This window comes from Protobothrops mucrosquamatus, unplaced genomic scaffold, assembly GCF_001527695.2.
Source record: "Protobothrops mucrosquamatus isolate PMUCROS unplaced genomic scaffold, P.Mucros_1.0 scaffold_87, whole genome shotgun sequence".
NCBI lineage: Eukaryota > Metazoa > Chordata > Lepidosauria > Squamata > Viperidae > Protobothrops > Protobothrops mucrosquamatus.
The window spans coordinates 311,441-328,893 of NW_015386163.1; the positions used below are offsets into that span (position 1 = coordinate 311,441).

The 17,453-nt window shown below is 41.1% G+C and overlaps 1 protein-coding gene across 1 annotated transcript in view; it reads right to left on the reverse strand.

Moving 5' to 3' along the window:
• LOC107286075 (voltage-dependent L-type calcium channel subunit beta-4) overlaps positions 1–17,453 on the reverse strand; it is a 73,220-nt gene that overhangs the window by 26,123 nt on the left and 29,644 nt on the right. Inside the window, exons 2-3 of the mRNA XM_015814372.1 lie at positions 7,507–7,626; positions 3,012–3,134 (exon numbers count right to left, since the gene is read on the reverse strand). Coding sequence (XP_015669858.1) covers positions 3,012–3,134; positions 7,507–7,626 — 243 coding nt within the window. The remainder of the gene's footprint in view (positions 1–3,011; positions 3,135–7,506; positions 7,627–17,453) is intronic.

Consider the following 17,453-nt stretch of genomic DNA (forward strand, 5'->3'; position numbering starts at 1 on the left):
AATCTTTATTTTACAAGAATGTACATGGCTCCCACATAAACCTTGCAAGCTTTCCTAAAAAAATAAAAGTGTTGGATAGCCGTCGCCATCTGCAGGGGACAATATATGGGTGTTTTATGAATTGTCACGGTCACCATGGGATTTTATGAATAGGGCAGACATTTGGTGAAAGTGACATGGCACACTCAAAACCACACACTCACCCTCAAAGACTGCCAACCTCTGAGCTGTATTTTATGTTGATGTTATGCTACCTACAACAGAACTTTCTGCAGATCCTTACTTTACCAAAATATGTAAGCATGCATTCATGGAAGAACCAAATTAAGATACTATTTTAGTGTTTTTCCTCTAGGTTTCTTTTCCCTCCATTTGCCAATATCTCATTGCTAAAATTTTGTATCCTCCTTTCCCATTTCCCCCACTAGTAAAAGTACATTCACACTTAAGAATGTGCAGATATAAAGCAGTGGCTTTTTGTGCCTCTATTGAGCAGATCAAGGCAATAAGGAGGTAACTAAGGAAGAGAAAAGCAAAGCGAGAGACCTGTGGTCCCACAGACGCAAGTTTAAGAATTCTTATATTATAAACACTTCATACATTTATTAATTGATAGAGTGAGGGTTTATGAGGATGTTTTGGGGGAACTGGGAAGTGGACTACCAGACTGGTAGACTGCTTTTTTAAAAAGTCTGTTCTATTCACAAAGTTGATTTAATTAGATGTTATATGAATACCAATGTTTATTTCATTAAAAGCACTCTCCATATGTTCTTCAAGGCATGCATTCATTCCGTCATTCCTTCAAATATATTAGCCACCCAACTCTAATGGACTCTGGGCAGTGTATATAACCAAAAAAATTCCATAAAAACGTAAATATAGATGTACAATGTAGTGTACACAGAAGAAATATATCTTCTTTTTATTGGTAACTGAACATGAGAGGTTTATGCACTGCAATAACTGTTGCCACTTAAGGCTGTTTAAAAGTACATAATATATTATCTAATGGATGATGAATGAGACATCTTCAATATGCAGTTATCCATTCTTGCTGACATTTCAGCTTGCTACCAAAGTGACTTTGCTTGATGTCTGAACTAGACAGTTAAGGGTGTCTGGTCCCTAAGGACTTATGATCCAAAATACACACAGCCTCCAGAAATTGCTAGTTTAAGCAATGGCAGAAACTTATCAAATCTTTTTTCCATCAACTTGTTTAGAGGAAGGGAGGGGGGCTAAGTATGTGATATAGTTGCACATTGTTCTAATGCATAATTTCTAAGCTCAGTGTCAAACGCCAAGGAGAGTATAATTTATGTCTTATTAAAAACAATTATATATACCATAAAGCACTGTGTTTCAACAATAAGAGTCCACTTAAATACTATCAAGAACCAGCATGGGGGCAGAGGCTCTCTTAAAATGTGCACCTTGTCTACCTATCAATCCAACTGCAGGATTCCTCGGGTTATTTGCAATCAATGCTCTTTGTCTATAATAATTAGAAATTAACATAAAGTTGCAATCGTAACCTAATCCTCCTGATCTTCATTTGAAAGTTAGTTCCATAAAAAAATTATTGAGAACACATCCTTTTTTATCCACAGAAAACTAACTTACAGAGCTCCACTTTGGAAATAGATTTTGCCCCGAGTATTTTTTTCGTTCCAGATTTCTCCACTGAACAAAGTTAAGACATACCCAGTTCCATCTCAAGATTGAATCTGAAAATTGGCAACTAAGGTCAAGATTCTGTACATCCTGTTTTACCTCAACTACCATTCAACTTAATGGTACTCCTGAATAATAATTAATTTGGTAATGTTGCAGTGATATAGATTTGTAATTGTAAAATTAGTCTTGCATGGAATAATGAGAAAAGCTTAGCATGAGATGGAATCCTTTCTGCCTAGTAAGGATAGAAGAGAAGGATCTCTTCTCACAAACAAAAAGGAAGTAGCAAAAAGAACTAAACCACTTACATAATAAATGTCCCGGTACTAGTTGACTATTAAAAGACAGATGGCACTGAGGCCTGATTCATATGCTACCTTTATGGCCCAATGTCTTCTAAAAATTCGAAATGCAAAGATAGTATTTTTTATAAGCAAGGCACAAATAAAATCATTTGCTCCTCATGGTATCCCAAACACTCTCAACTATTCACTAAGGAAATCCAGTAGTGAAAGGGCTGGTGTTTTGTTGTTTGTTGTTCAAGGAATCATGAATGAGATCAAACCCCACTTGGTTTCACTGAGGCTTCTCTGGCTTCAAATGTCACGTTCTCAAGTATACAACCTCTAAGCCCATGGTGGTGAACCTATGGCACGCGTGCCACAAGTGGCACACAGAGCCCTCTCTGTGGGCACACGCGCTGTCGCCCCAGTCCTAGGCCTTCAGCTGGGTTTTATACAACCTTTTTGCTTTAGGCCTCCGCCACCGTGTGCAAAAAAAAAAAAAGAAGGTTCAATCAATCAATTTCAACTTCTCGCGGGGAAAAAAAAGATCTCGCAAAGTTGGGATTGACTGAACTTTTTAGTCCCACCTAGTCTGCCGTTACCACGGCAGCCACGCCCACCCAATGGGCCACGCCCACCCGGCACCCGATACATAAATGCTTTTTGCGTTGCAGTTTGGGCACTCGGTCCCTAAAAGGTTCGCCATCACTGTTCTAAGCTGTTTGAAATGCAACTCGAGATAAGCGGCTCCTAATAGCAGTCTTTCATCCAGCCTTTACCCAAAGCAATGCCACTGAGGTAGATTGGCTTCAACTCCCAGAATTCCAGGCATGTATGACTAAAAGGCCATGTTGCTGAAAATTAGGGAGATTGAGACCCAATACTTCTTGAGAACAAGATTGGGCCAGTCTTTTCTAAATGAGTGCCGTGCTGGGTAAAACACTGGCTCTTTTTCCCACTTCATTTTGTACCTTGCACAGTCAAACCTTGTTTAGATTCAAGCTCCTGGGGGGGGGGAGGAAATGAGTATTTGGTTATATGACTTACCTCTTTAATGTGTAGGAAATCCTTGGCATCAAAAGAAATGGCAGTGCTCGGTACGGGAACATCCTCATCTAGCGCTCCACAGTAGCTCACATTAGTCTTTACAGCAAATGCTACAGGCTTGGACTAGGAAAAAAATATAGTAAGTAAGGGGAAAAGGGAGATAAGGAATTGGATAAAATGAAAAAAATAATAATACTAAAATGATTTGATTAATGCTGAATAGAAGAACTGAAATGAATGAAAAAAATCAGCAGCTCATAATCACGTCAGAAATATACTGAAACGGCAATGGCCAGTCAATCTTTGTTCATGCCCTAAAATTCAGCCATAGAATGGCAACTGAAGACATGACCATTTTTACAACTACAGTTATGAAGGTTTGATTTTTTCTGTATTATACTCTTTTTTTTTAGGACAAATGTATACGATTATGCACAATGATCATTCAGCTAATCATTAAACACTACGTGGCAATTAGATAGGCCTCAAACACATGTTTACATTAATTATTCTCTTTTTTAACAAACCCTACCTGGCTGAATTCATACAAAATAAGCTGGGATGTTTTAAAAACAGGATGCTCAAGCTATAATGACCCGCTTTGCATATTACATTAAGCTAAAAGCAAACACGCCGCATTCTAGATTAACATGATTTGTGAACCCAGCCATAGTTTCAGAGATTATGTTATTTATTTGCAATCAATGATTTACAGAAATTTATACAGGATTCAGATGACACAATAGCTTATTTATAATCAGTCCATTTCTCCTGCTGCTTCTTTTGGGTTTCTTTTGCTGACTGTAAAAAAAGGTGTGTTGCAGAGTGCCCTATTTAAGCAGTCAGCAGGAGGAAATGAGGAACTGAACCATGGAAAGATGGTAGAAAATCACTAATTGTACCAGCAGACTGAGTTACATTTCATCATCAACTTACAATAATTACAATATTAAATTACAATAATTTCTGAATCCAGCAAATCTTCAGTGATTGCTAAACTCGCTACATTTCATCACTAAATTTAAATCACTCATAAATCAGTTTCTTTTTCTATTGTTACTAGGATAGTTGATGCTATTGTTATTGTCCTAGTTGGTGCTATCTTTTGAAAGTGTCATTTAAAAATACCAAAAATATATACATGAAGAAAAAGCAGTCCCTATAGGGGCCAGCTATGAAATTTCTTGGCAAAACACACCTGATGTCTATGATCCTCCTCAGAGAAAAAAACACAAATATTAAACATTTGAATTGAGGGGGGAAATCTTTGCAATTTTGTCTTTTCTTTGCATAATGTGTACAAACCTCCACTTTGCATTAATCTGAATGGGATCCTATAACTGGAAAAATGATATGCAAATTTGCAAAATCACAATTTGGTGGCTTTTCATTTGCATATGAGTAACTTGGTTTCCCTTACATATCTCAGTAAACATTATAGCTTCAGATGTGCTGGGTCTCTGATGACATGCCTTTTTGGTGACTTCTCTGCTTTTTAAATTACTTTTCAAACAGTTTAGTTCCGAGTTCTCATTTTGTTCTGAAAAATGCTACCCAATCAGAATTACTAGCAACTGTTAGGAGTAAAAGATTATGCCTGTATCTGGTTCAGTTAATTCATCTGCTACTTAAATTAAAGAGTCATCTGCATTCCTCTGTTAATTAGTCTGGGGGGAAAAAATCTTTAGGTGGACTTTAGTATCTGACAAATGCCAATCTATTAGAGCATCTGTCCATCTGAAAAGATGCTATGATTGCATTGTTACAGAATCCAGTGAGGAAAAAGAGCCCAACTGGGAAGCGGGAATATCCTCCTGATCAGTCAAGAAGTTCACTGCAGCTCCAAATTCAACAAATTACCCTCTTTACTCTATAACAGCTTGTCTTTTATTAGAACCATCAAGAGCTGCTATTGCAAGATGGGCGGCTGTATAAATAGAATAAAACAAATGAATAAATAGTTCTACACTGCCATAAAATTTCACAGTTCAGGATAAATACTGTCGTCTTTGTCTGAAGGGCCCCAACTATATTTCAGCTGGGACACAGGTTTTTCTTTTCACGTCTTGTCCGCTGTCTGCTCTAGCTGTGGGTTTCAAAACTTGAGCTCTCCAACATGATGACAAGATATGCTACCAACATATCCACAGACATTTTTGTGGGCTGGCTGATTAGCTTTGAAAATTGGAAACTGGCTTGAACTGAATTGAAAAAGAAAGGGCCAGCATTATCTTTATTTCCAAATTGATGCCATAACTTTCTTTAGACATTGGAATTGATGGGCAGCTGCTAATCAGTACTTTATTTGCAAGCATGTCTGCTTGGCTGAAGATGACACAAAGGTAAGTGAATATGGATTACGGTTACACACATATATATATATATATGCTGGAAGAAGACTGTGGCAATCTTTAATTATACTATTGCCCAGAACATGTCTTTAAAAGTCACCAGAAACTGAGCTTGACTCAAAGGAGATAATTCATTTTTATATCCTCCTTCCAATCAGTTTATAGATGAGCAATGCTTTCCCATCAGCAGTCACTTACAGAAACCCACTCACAGTATCTAATTCTATCCAATTCACCAAACATTTTCCATTTTTCACTGAAAATAGTCCTTTCTTAGCTGCCCAATTCAAATGTTTCCCTGTGCTCTTATTTGCGCCTATATACTTTTAAACATTTTCCATCCGAACACCAGGATAGTACTAAAAACAAAACTGTTCAATATAAAAGCTAAGCCTTTCGTCGGTCAACACTACCGACATCATCAGAGCATAATGCAAGATTGCTGGGAGTCCTTCTTATGCTGCCAGGCGGCTCTGTGCTCAGCCCCTTGACCTATTTACCGGTCCATCAGTTCTGTCTATCTGGTTTCTTAAACAGCCTCCGTTCTTTACTATGTTGGTGCCCTCCGAGGTTGCTGTTTCCTTTTTCCTGGATCCAACCGCTCTCTGTTTCTGCTCACTTGCTCCCGCGTCTGTCGTCCTTTCTAGTTCTGTTCCGGGATCTGTCCGACCTTCCTTGGTTAGACTGTGCTTGTATACGTTCGGGGGAGGGGGTGTATTACGCGGCTCCGGACACCTATTGGCACAATCTCTGGATCCAGGAAAAAGGAAACAGCAACCTCGGAGGGCACCAACATAGTAAAGAACGGGGGCCATTTAAGAAACCAGATAGAGAGAACTGACGGACCGGTAACTAGGTCAAGGAGCCGAGCGCAGAGCCGCTCGGCAGCATAAGAAGGACTGCCAGCAATCTTGTATTACGCTCTGATGATGTCAGTAGTGTTGACCGACGAAAGGCTTAGCTTTTATATTAAACAGTTTTGTTTTTAGTACTATCCTGGTGTTCGGATTATTTTATGGTATGGATTTACCCAGGAGCTTAATAATCTTAATAATGCCCATCATCTGAGAAAGTTGGGCTAATGAAAGTGCCTTTGTGAGTTATATATAGCTATTTCCCCAATTAGTGAAGCTTCATTGCATCAATCTGCTCTCCGCTTACCTCATGTCAGTTAAAAAAAAATAAATCTTGGCTTTTAAATGTAACCACCTACATACGAGAGTCTGTATATATGTATGAACATTTAACAACAATACCAAGAACATTCTGTAAAGAAGGCAAAGAGTTTTGCACAAATGTTAGAGAGGTAGGGTAAGAAACCTTCTGGTGACTGAATTAATCTTTAGGGAAATTAAAAATTCTTATTTTTAAATATGAAATATCTGAGGATATCTGAAAAACACACAAAAAAACCCCTCTACTCAATTTCAGCAACATTATTATGGCTAGATTATTAAGTTAGAAGGCTTCAGGGTAAAGTGTGAAATAACAGAAGATATAAGAGGCAGAGGGAATGGCCTCGAAGGATAGGAGGAACAGATAGTCAGATAGTCCATTCCAAGAAACTAATTTGAGAAAACACCTCAGACAAGCCCTTTCCTGCTTGACATGAAGATAAAGGGAGAGAGAAGGAAGCACATTCAGATTTGCAAGATTCTGTTACTATAACCATTCCCAAAAAGTTGTTTTAGACCTAAATGTCATTGATTTCTTGGCCTAATCTATCTTACAAGGCAGACAGAAAGTAGTGCAAGTTCCAGGGGCCTTTTCAGTGGTGGGATTCAGCCAGTTCGCACCACTTCGGCAGAACCGGTAGCTAATTTTTTGTTGCCTAGGCCCAGAATGGACTTCCGGAACCGGTTGTTCACATATTTGAATCCCACCACTGGGCCTTTTGTTCACAAATATGTACAGATGGAGGAAACATAGACAGTATCACAAAAGCTCTGATTTAAAAAGGTACTTATGCTGAAAAATAACCCACCCACCCACTCCAGAAAATTACTAAACCTGTGGCTGGATTTCCCCACGGCATAATTTTTTTCCCTCTCTCTCTCTTGAAATCTAAAAGTTGGGAAAAAAATAATAAATAAATAAATAAAAGGAAGGAGAGAAGAGGAAGAAATGAGAGGGAGGGGGGATACCTTTGCTCTTTCAAGCTGAATAGCTGCTTGCTGTTCTCTCTCTTGGCGGATGGCTTCCCTGTCCTCTTCCAGAGATACATCAGAATCTGATGGTCTGCTTGTGTATGAATCTGCTGATCCCTGCAAAGAGAAGATTATTAACAAAATGATGGATAGAATACATAAAGAAGCCAAACGTGCAGGAAAAATTATCCAAGGCCAGGCATTTATTTTTAACTCTCTTTCAAAGTTATCTTTTATTTATGACACTGGCCTTTTTCTTCTTTCTGACCCGGAATAGCGCATTAACATTCATTTCCTTCTCTTTTTTTTCTTCTGAGATAAGCTCAAGCACAGAAAATACCTTTTTTTTTTCAACAGTTGCTGCTTTTGTTCAAATGTAATTCTCTATGTATTCTAAATACTTTAAATGTATTCTATAAAAGTAATGGACATAGCCCGGCAACCTATCATAGGCAGCGTTCAGATTCTGTAAGTCATGATTTATGTTCTTCCAACTTTATGCAAAGAGACACAAAAATAGCAGCCACTATTTTCATGCCCGTACTTGGCAAGCAATCTGACATATGTGAAAAATCAGCTTAAGCAACAGTTCCTGGAAGAGATCCTCTTGTTTAATCTAGGGGCTGCTTGAGTAAAGTTCAGAACTTGTTCAGATAGATAGCAACAGAATACAGATTATTCTCCATAGAAAGGTTACAGGAGCAAATCAAAACGTAGCACAACTAAATCAAATTCACTTCTCTTGATAAACTGCACAATGGCGTACACACTTTTGACAAGCATCCTGATCTTATGCAAATATTCGATGTTATCAATGAATAAATAAGCTTAGAACTGAGATCCAAATTGGGCCTCCAGTTATTTCATGTTATTCCACAATCATATCAACAAATAAAACACAGTAAGACAATCAGTATTAGAATACATATTGTGGCAACATATGAACTTGCCTTTTTTTATAAGCAAGGACTGGGCCTCCTGGGCCTTTGGGGCTTAATCTAGCCCATACAGCCTTAAGAAACAACATTCTCTTTCCTCTGATACCTTCCCCTTTCTCCAAGCTTCCTCTATTGCTAACAAGGGTGTGTAGGTTCCCTCCACCTGCATCAGTCAGGGGAAACAACATAATAATCAAGGACAGGCTGACTTTGCTCAGGGCCCCCTTGCAACCCATAGCCATTACTTAGGGTGGCCTCTTTAGAAAGGAGTGCAGAGGCAGGAGGCAGCAGTGGTGGCAATGCCTCTTAGCAAACCTGGACAGGAGAAAAACATTACTTCCTGGTGCGAAGAAAGGTAGAACACCATCCCCAACTGAGTGGCAGGAACAAGGATGTGTTCTTGCAGCCTGCCAAGTGAGCTCTGCTATTTGGGGCTGATGTGAAGCTTCTGCCTCCTCCACAGGGTTCTCCATCTGGACTCTCTCGTCTGTCACCCTGGAGCTGCACTCAAATGGGTAGTTCTGCCCTCTTGCTTTGAGGCACAAAGTTCCACTCTCTCCTTGACGTATCCCAATGGAGATGGTTCCAGGTTCTGTGCTAAGCTGCCCACTTTCCCACTTGTCAGTCATTCTAGATGGGCCAAAAATCAGGAAATGTCCTCTCCAAGAAATACTGGAACTCTCCTTTATTTACGAGGCCGATTCGGAAATAAACCTCCGTTTGGTTATCAATGACAGACACTTGCAGAGACAGAACTTTTATTATACACATTAGAAAACTACAACATGACATTGCTTTTTGACATAATCGCCATTCAAACTGAGGCACTTGTCATAACGTCTTACAAGGTTTGAAATTCCTTCTGCAAAAAAAAAAATCTCCCACCTGGGAATGAAGCCACCCTTTGTCAATTTCCTGCACGAGTTCATCGCTGACTACAGATGGGCGGCCACTTCTTGCCTCGTCGTGCACATCAGGTTTGTCCATCTTTAAACATGTGACACCATTGACATACGACACCTTACAGTTCACGATGAATCGCAGCTGCCGAAGGTTTTTTCGCACACAGGAATCGTATTACTGCACGCACTTCACATTTTCTATGGCACGGCTCATTTTCAATTGATCTAGCGCAGAGGTCCCCAACCTTTTGGGCACCAGGGACCAGTTCCATGGAGAGAGGTTTTTCTGCAGACCGGACAGTGCGTGGTTTTGTGTGCTGCCTGCATCCCACGGATGGGGCTTTGCTTGTTTGTGTGGACCAGTTCCTGGCATGCCGCAGCCCGTACTGGTCCACGGACCAGGGGTTGGGGACCTCTGATCTAGCGGATGAGTCAACTGCAACACAACCTTTTCCTTCCCCTCCTCACTGCCTACTGAACTACTGCGCATGGCGCCATAGGACAGGCGTCGCTATCCCCGCCTATTTCTCGCATATGCTCAGACGGAGGTATATTTCTGAATTGCCCTCGTATTTAGGCTATGTAGTAACAGAATCTCTAAAACCTTGCAGCATTTCCTTTTCTCTCCCTCCTCAACCAAAGAAGGTCAAGATAGGGCAACTTTCCCTCCAGACCAAGCTCATGTTTTGCTAATGGTCTTCATATCTTTGCCAGGTTCATCTATGTGGTTCTCTACATCCCTATCCATCGATGAGAAAGGTGAGGTATTTTGTTTAAATCTTGACGCAAAACCCCATGCTTTCTCTTTAATTATAATTGGAAAATACCAAACGATAATTGCTTATTTTCACTGTGACAGAACGCATGCTTTAATTTCCTCTCCATAAAATTTTGAGTTAAATTTTCAGGAACTGAATGCTCTTATGAGAAGGGGACACGCGCCAAGCTAAAGAGCAACACTGCTATTCTTTTTAATTCTTTGTGAAATGTCAAGATGATTCAGCTCAATATTTTATGTTGTTATGCACAGGCATTCATATTAAGTTTGTTTTGGTTAATGAAAACCACTTGGCTAGATAAGTGGCCAAAATGCTGAAAAATTAGTTTCATTGTGCAAATTTTTTTTTTAAAAAATGGTACATTTATATGATGGCAAACCATGATACATTTTATTAATTTGTGAATCACTGGAGACTTTTGTATCAGGCCCATGAGACAATCCTTGGTTTCAGAGTTGAACTTTCTAAGGAAGAATCTCTGACTCTCACACTATTAAAACCCATTTTACAACCATGAGACAGATGCTAGAAATCTTCAAGACCAGGATCAAGCAGCTATATGGCTGTTTGACTTGAAAATGGTGGGAGAAAGAGACCTGGATTCAAGTCTGGAGACTAACTAACCAGAGGGCAAGATTCCAGGGTGCTATTAGCTTCTTCTTCAAGTACGGCTTCCTAATTTCTCTGGAATAAATTAATTTATCAAATGTTCTCAAGTCTGCTTAGGAATGCAGAGTGGGGAAAGAGTTTAATCACCATGACTGCTTCAAGAAATCTACAATGCACCTCTTTTGTTATCATTATCATACCAAGCAAAGTTTTTTTATTGGTCTTACTTCCGCTGCATTTTTAATGTTATAGTGCTTTTCCCATTTCTGATATTCATCTGCTATTTTAGCTGATGCTGATTTAGCTATTTTTTTACTTGAATTGATTTTATTCTATCATGGAGTATCACCATTGAGTGCTGTTGTTGAGCAGCTCATACATTTTTGAAACAAATAAACCCCATTCACTGGGACTAATTCGGTTGTTGTTGTTTTGTAGAGAAACAGGGAATCCCTAATTCAGTCTCTTCTACACTGATTGATTCTGGCTCTTTCAAGTTTCAAATTCTTAAGGATTGAACATTGGACTTTTTCTATGCAAAGCATAGGCTCTAAAGCAGTGGTTCTCAACCTGTGGGTTGGGACCCCATTTGGGGTCGATCGACCATTTCATGGGGGTCACCAAGCAAGGCTGTCCGCCATTTTTTTTGTCCGCCATTTTTTCCCCCTTTTCCGGCAGGTGCCTTACCTCCCTTGGACTGGGCCAGCTGGTGGTTGGCCTGCTCCGTCTCTGCCGCTTGCCAGCTACGCCTCGGCCGGCGCAGGGGGCAGAACCACGCATGCGCGGCGCTTCCGGGCAGGAAAAGTCCTCGACTTACGACCAGTTGGGTAGTCCTCGACTTACGACCGGTTTAGTCCTCGACTTACGACTGGTTTAGTCCTCGACTTACGACCGGTTTAGTCCTCGACTTACGACCGGTTGGGGTCACGGCATTAAAAAGGTTGAGAACCACTGCTTTAAAGCCAGCTATAGCTGTTTCCCCACTGATAGTGGTATGTAAATAAATCACAATCACCAGCATCCTCTCCACTTCTCAGTTATCTTTAAAATGGTGTTTAATTTACACTGCTGCAAAGTTTCATGGAAGAACTTTAAAAACGAGAGAGACTGGCCTAACCAGCTTTCTCTTGCTGATCATCAACAATAGTACACAATAGTGATGACACAAATATTGTCAGGAGCAGAATCTTCTACTATTTGCCATTCAGTTTGAACTTACAATTCAGTCAGATTTTTCTAACTTTCCTCACTAATTTAAGGGTTTGTTGGATATATGTGGAACAAATGCCATTTTATACATACAATTATATTATTATCATCGTGTAACACAAAAAGCGTTGATTGTTTATTAAAAGTCATAATCTTAGCCAGCAAATGCTAAGCATGTGAAAGGGACATTTTACAACAAATAATATTGTACGTAGTACGTAGAAGGAGCAGACTGATGTTGATTAAATCTAAAAATTTGAAAGAGAAAATCTGAGTTGCAGTTTATCAAACAGTTCATTTCTGTCTTCTGTAGCTTGAATCTTGATTTATTATCTTACTAAAGATGTCTTAGTAATGTTAGAATAAGGTATCACTATGCATTACCAGAACAGTGTTTTGACATGGAGATTATGTCTAACAGAACTCTCAAATTGAGAATTTGGCCCAAATTGGTTCCAAAGTTAGCAGCTGATTAATTTATGTCCTTAAAGCAGGGATCTTCAAACTTGGCCCTTTTATGACTTGTGGACTTCAACTCCCAGAATTCCTCAGCCAGGCACGCTGGTTGAGGAATTCTGGGAGTTGAAGTCCACAAGTCATAAAAGGGCCATGTTTGAAGACCCCTGCCATAATGCATTTGGAAAATGTAAAGGCCCATAAAAGTGCCAAGGACTATTCCAACTACTTTACCAGCTACCTACTCTTACTAGCAGCCAAAAGAAAAATTACAACTTGAACATATTAAATGAAATGGCTTAATAAATACATATGATATATAGCAGGAGAATGCTGGCTTGGTTCCTAGCTACTGCTGTGTACACAATGTATCAAGAACATATAGGAAGATCCATAACTTTCAGATCATTATTCCCCAACACACATACACAGAGAGTTTGTCATTCTTAATGCAACAGAGACAATAAAAGAAAGTTACAGAGCTGCAAGTCCAGTTATGGGTCAAATGAGATTGCCTGTGATTCAGCTTTTTGTTTGATAAAGAGCAATCTATGAGACAACATAGTTTCATTCTGTGTTCTTATTTTCATAGGCACCACAACACTACTAAAAATATTTTTGCTTCTTTTAGGAATGATCAGGAGCTCCCTATGTGGCACTTATCAAGTCCAAGTATCTGAAGTTTTATTCTGATCAGGTTCTTTATGCAAGAAAAATGTCTTTAAAATTCTGCCTGAATTATTTCAGCCCACTACCATCATAAGTGTTTTTTCCCTGGATGTTTTATCAGTATTTTGATTTCATCAAGTGTGGAATTTGAATGTTGGCAGCATCCTAAAAATACACTAATCATTTTTTAAAAAAAATAATAACTACCAATTAAAGGCAACAAATTCATTTCTAACAGCAGGTCATTTGTAATTACAGGTAAGTCTCAATTAGTGTAGCTAGTGAATCCGATGAAATGGCTGCATTACTTGAATTTGTCCTATTCTAAGAGATATTTCTATGGAAAATGTGCTAATTGATATCAGCTTGACGGAAATAGGCAATGAAAAGGTGTAAACAAACATTTATATGTACATTAATGAATTTAATGTACATATAAATAATTTAAATTTATGGTTAACAAAGTCACAGAGTAGCTATAGAAAGCTTAATAAAAAGAAAATCTACTGCAGATTAAGACATTCCAACATCTTATCCTTTTTAGCATTGCTATGACACGCATGTCATTCAGTTACATCAAATGTTTGCTATAATGTAATGAGCCTTTTTTAAAAACAAAACTTGCATTGCTTCCCTCTGACAAAATATTCTTTTTCTCCAGTGTGAACACATGAAGATTGGCAGCATCTAAAATCCCAACTGTAACTAAACATGAGCTAGCCTCTCATTAATTGAATTTTGGCACATTAAACACGAGCTGCTATCAATTTACAAACTGCACTAAATCAAACCTCGTATTATGCAAACTTGCACAGATAGCAGCCTACCTGTACTCTCCCTCTAGGGTATATTCATTAAAAAATATCAAGATTATTTCCTTACACTACTACTGAATGTGCAAACAGTACATTTGTTTTCTTTTTTTCAGCAGCAGTGCATATATTTATATCTGATTTTTTAAAAATAAAAAATAAAATAGATATTCTTCTCAAAATTGACATTTTTGCCGTATATTTTAAACTAGCTGTACCCGGCCACGCGTTGCTGTGGCTCAGTCTGGTTAAATGGAAAAGAAGTGTGTTGCTTTTATGTCCAACAGATGGCGCTGTTTTTCAAAAAAAGCATGTTTTTACCTGTCACAGGTGTGACATCTATATAATAGTAGGTATATAAAAACACGCGTGTATTCGAATGCAACGTTGTGTCAAATTTTCAAAGCAATCGGTGAAGAACTTTCGGAGATTTAAGATTTTGAACAAATAAACATTTACATTTTTATTTATATAGATTACTGCATTTGTCCAGCTCAGTGGCTTCAAAACATTCAGATGCGGCATATGTCTTTCTCATTGAATTGCATAAGATTATATTTCATGTTGCTGAATAAAGATAAAAACTATCTAGTGGAATTCAAAGCATAAGACCAGGCTTATCACCTATACTGCAGTTGAGTGAGTTGAGGTTTCTGGTTACGTGCAGTCTTTAGCTGGAGGGGGGGCAACTATGGCCCCTTTACAACCTGTGGACCAACAACTCCATGCTAGCTCAGGAAACCTGGGCATTGAAGTCCACAGGTTGCAAAGAGGCCATAGTTATCCATCTCTGCTTTAGCCCCTTTTCTGAATTCCCCATAAGGATCCCCCAAACATGTTATCAAAACGTGGCTGAATCATATTGTGTACCTGAAAAAATAATCAGAATTGAATTAAGAATGTTAAACATCTGACAAACTGAATATACTTAATTTTTAAAAATCCCACTTGTCTGGTTACATCATCCACACATGCAGAAAGATTGCTTTGCTCCAGATCTACACCCATGCAGAAAATCAGTATTATGACAATCTAGCCAAGTATCTCCACTACATAGGCCACGGGTTGGCAATCCATGGCTCCGGAGCCGCATGCAGCTCTTTCAGCCGTCTCCTGCGGTTCCCTGTCCTCAGCCACCATGTGCAGTCTGAAAAAAAAAAGTGGGACTAAAAAAGTTCAACCAATCAATTCAAACTTCTAATGAAGTTTGAATTGATTGGTTGGTTGAACTTCTTTGGTTTGTGGGATTGCCCACAAACCTCTTTCCTTTTTCAGACTGCACGTGGTGGCCGGGAGGATTGCTGGAAACGTGTCCCTGGTAAGGAGCCGCGGGTGGCCGGTCTCGGGGTGCCTCTTCCCTGCCCGGTGGGTCTCCCCTCGCCCTGCTCTGCCGTCGCCTCTGTTAGTGGGGGGGTCGCCGGGAGTCTCTGTAGCTTCCCCTCTCCGCCTGCGCCTTTCGGCCATCTCACGGGCAGCGGATTCCCCCATGGCGGCTGCCCGGCCCTTTTCCCACCTGCTGCGCGGTCCTCTTGGCCGTCCTCCTGCTGCCGCCGCCGCGTCGTGCTGAGCAAGACCGAAGAAGCGGCGGCAAACAGGCAGCCGTACCCCTTCGCCATCCTCTTGCTGCCGTCGCCCTCGGTGCTACAAGAGGAGACCTTGGGCTGCGAGGGCGGCGGCGGGTCGGGACCCCCCTCGTCCCTGCGGCGGCATTCCCCATTGCTGGCGCGGCCGCCCATGGTGCACCCGCCCTTGGCGCCCTCCTCTTGCGACGATGAAGTGGCTAAGGATGCGGTGGGGGCAGCGGCCGGGGGCAGCGGGGACCCCCGACGATGCAGTGGCCACCGCTGTACCACTGCCGCCGCCACCGGAGCCGCTGCCTCCCGTCCTGCTCCCCCTCCCCACCCGTTCGGCTGAGGGGCCGCGACGCTGCCTCCCGTCCTACTCCCGCTCTCCGCCCGTTCGGTTGAGGATGCGGCGGGGGCAGTGGGGAACCCTGACGATGCTGCAGTGGCCGCCACTGCCACTGGAGCCGCTGCCTCCTGTCCTACTCCCCCTCCCTGCCCGTTCGGCTGAGGACGCGGCGGCCGGGCTGGGGGCGACAGGGACCCCCAACGATGCTGCAGTGGCCGCCGCCCTGCTGCCACCGCCACCGGAGCCGCTGCCTCCCGTCCTGCTCCCTCTCCTCGCCTGTTCGGCTGAGGATGCGGCAGTCAGGCCGGGAGCAACGGGGAGCCCCAACGATGCTGCCGTGGCCACCGCCTGCCGTCTGAGCCGCTGCCTCCTGTCCTGCTCCCCCTCCCCGCCCGTTCGGTGCCATCTGCCTTCGTTCTCTCTCTCTCCTCACCTGAGAGAGAGAGAAAGAGAGAGAGAGGAAAGAGAAAGAGGAAAGAGAGGAGAGAAAGAGAGAGAGAGGAGAGGAAAGAAAGGAAAGAGAAAGAGAGGAAAGAAAGAAGAAAGAGATAGAGAGAGGAAAGAGAGAGAAAGGAAAGAGAAGAGAGAGGAAAGAGAGAAAGAGAGGAAAGAGAAAGAGATAGAAAGAGGAGAAAGAGGAAAGAGAAAGAGAGAGAAAAGAAAGAGAGAAAGAGAAAGAGGGAGAGGAAAAAGAGAAAGAGAAAGAGAGAGGGGGAGAGGAAAGAGAGAAAGGGGGAGAGAAAAGAGAAAAAGAGTAAAGGGAGAGGAAAGGGAGAGAAAGAGAGGGAGAGGAAAGAGAGGGAGAAAGAGAGGAAAGAGAGAAAGAAAGAGGGGGAGAGGAAAGAGAAAAAAGAGAGGAAAGAGAGAGAGGAAAGAGAAAGAAGAAAGAGATAGAAAGAGAGGAAAGAGAAAGAGAGGAAAGAGAAAGAGGGAGAGAAAAGAGAAAAGAGAGAGAAAGAAGAAAGAGAGAACGAAAGAGAGGGGAGAGGAAAGAGAAAAAAGAGAGAGGAAAGAGGGAGAGAGAGGAAAGAGAAAGGAAAGAGGAAAGAGAGACAGGGAGAGAGACACTTTTCACATCTAAAATGAGGATAACACTGCATATATCCTTTTTTATCTTTATTTTATATATACGCACACATATAAGGTAAAAAAGGATATATGCAGTGTTATCTTCATTTTAGATATCAAAAGGGTTTTGCGGCTCCCAGTGTTTTGTTTTCGGTGGGAAACGGGTCCAAGTGGCTCTTTGAGTGTTTTGGGTTGCCTACCCCTGACTTAGGCTCTGCAACTATTCCCTTCCCTACCTGTCCGGTCATCAGGCACAAGTAGGAAGAGATACAAGTTTCTCACCCCAAAACAAGCCTTAGGCTGATAAATACTTCAAAGACACTAATCATCTCCTACTCTTCTAGAAGGTCAAGGATATTCAGCTGTGCTGAGATACACTCAGAAGTGATAACAATTTTTTGTCACTTCAGTGTTATCTGCCAGTCTGGCAGTAAGTGCACTATCACTCCTTCCAAACCATTTAAAATTGGGGAAAAAATTAACTCATCGTTATCCATCAGATTTGGAAATATGCAGGACCTGACTTCAGGATATATGGCAATTACGTCATTCAAAGAAGTCACTACAAAACTCAAAGCAACATATTCAGCA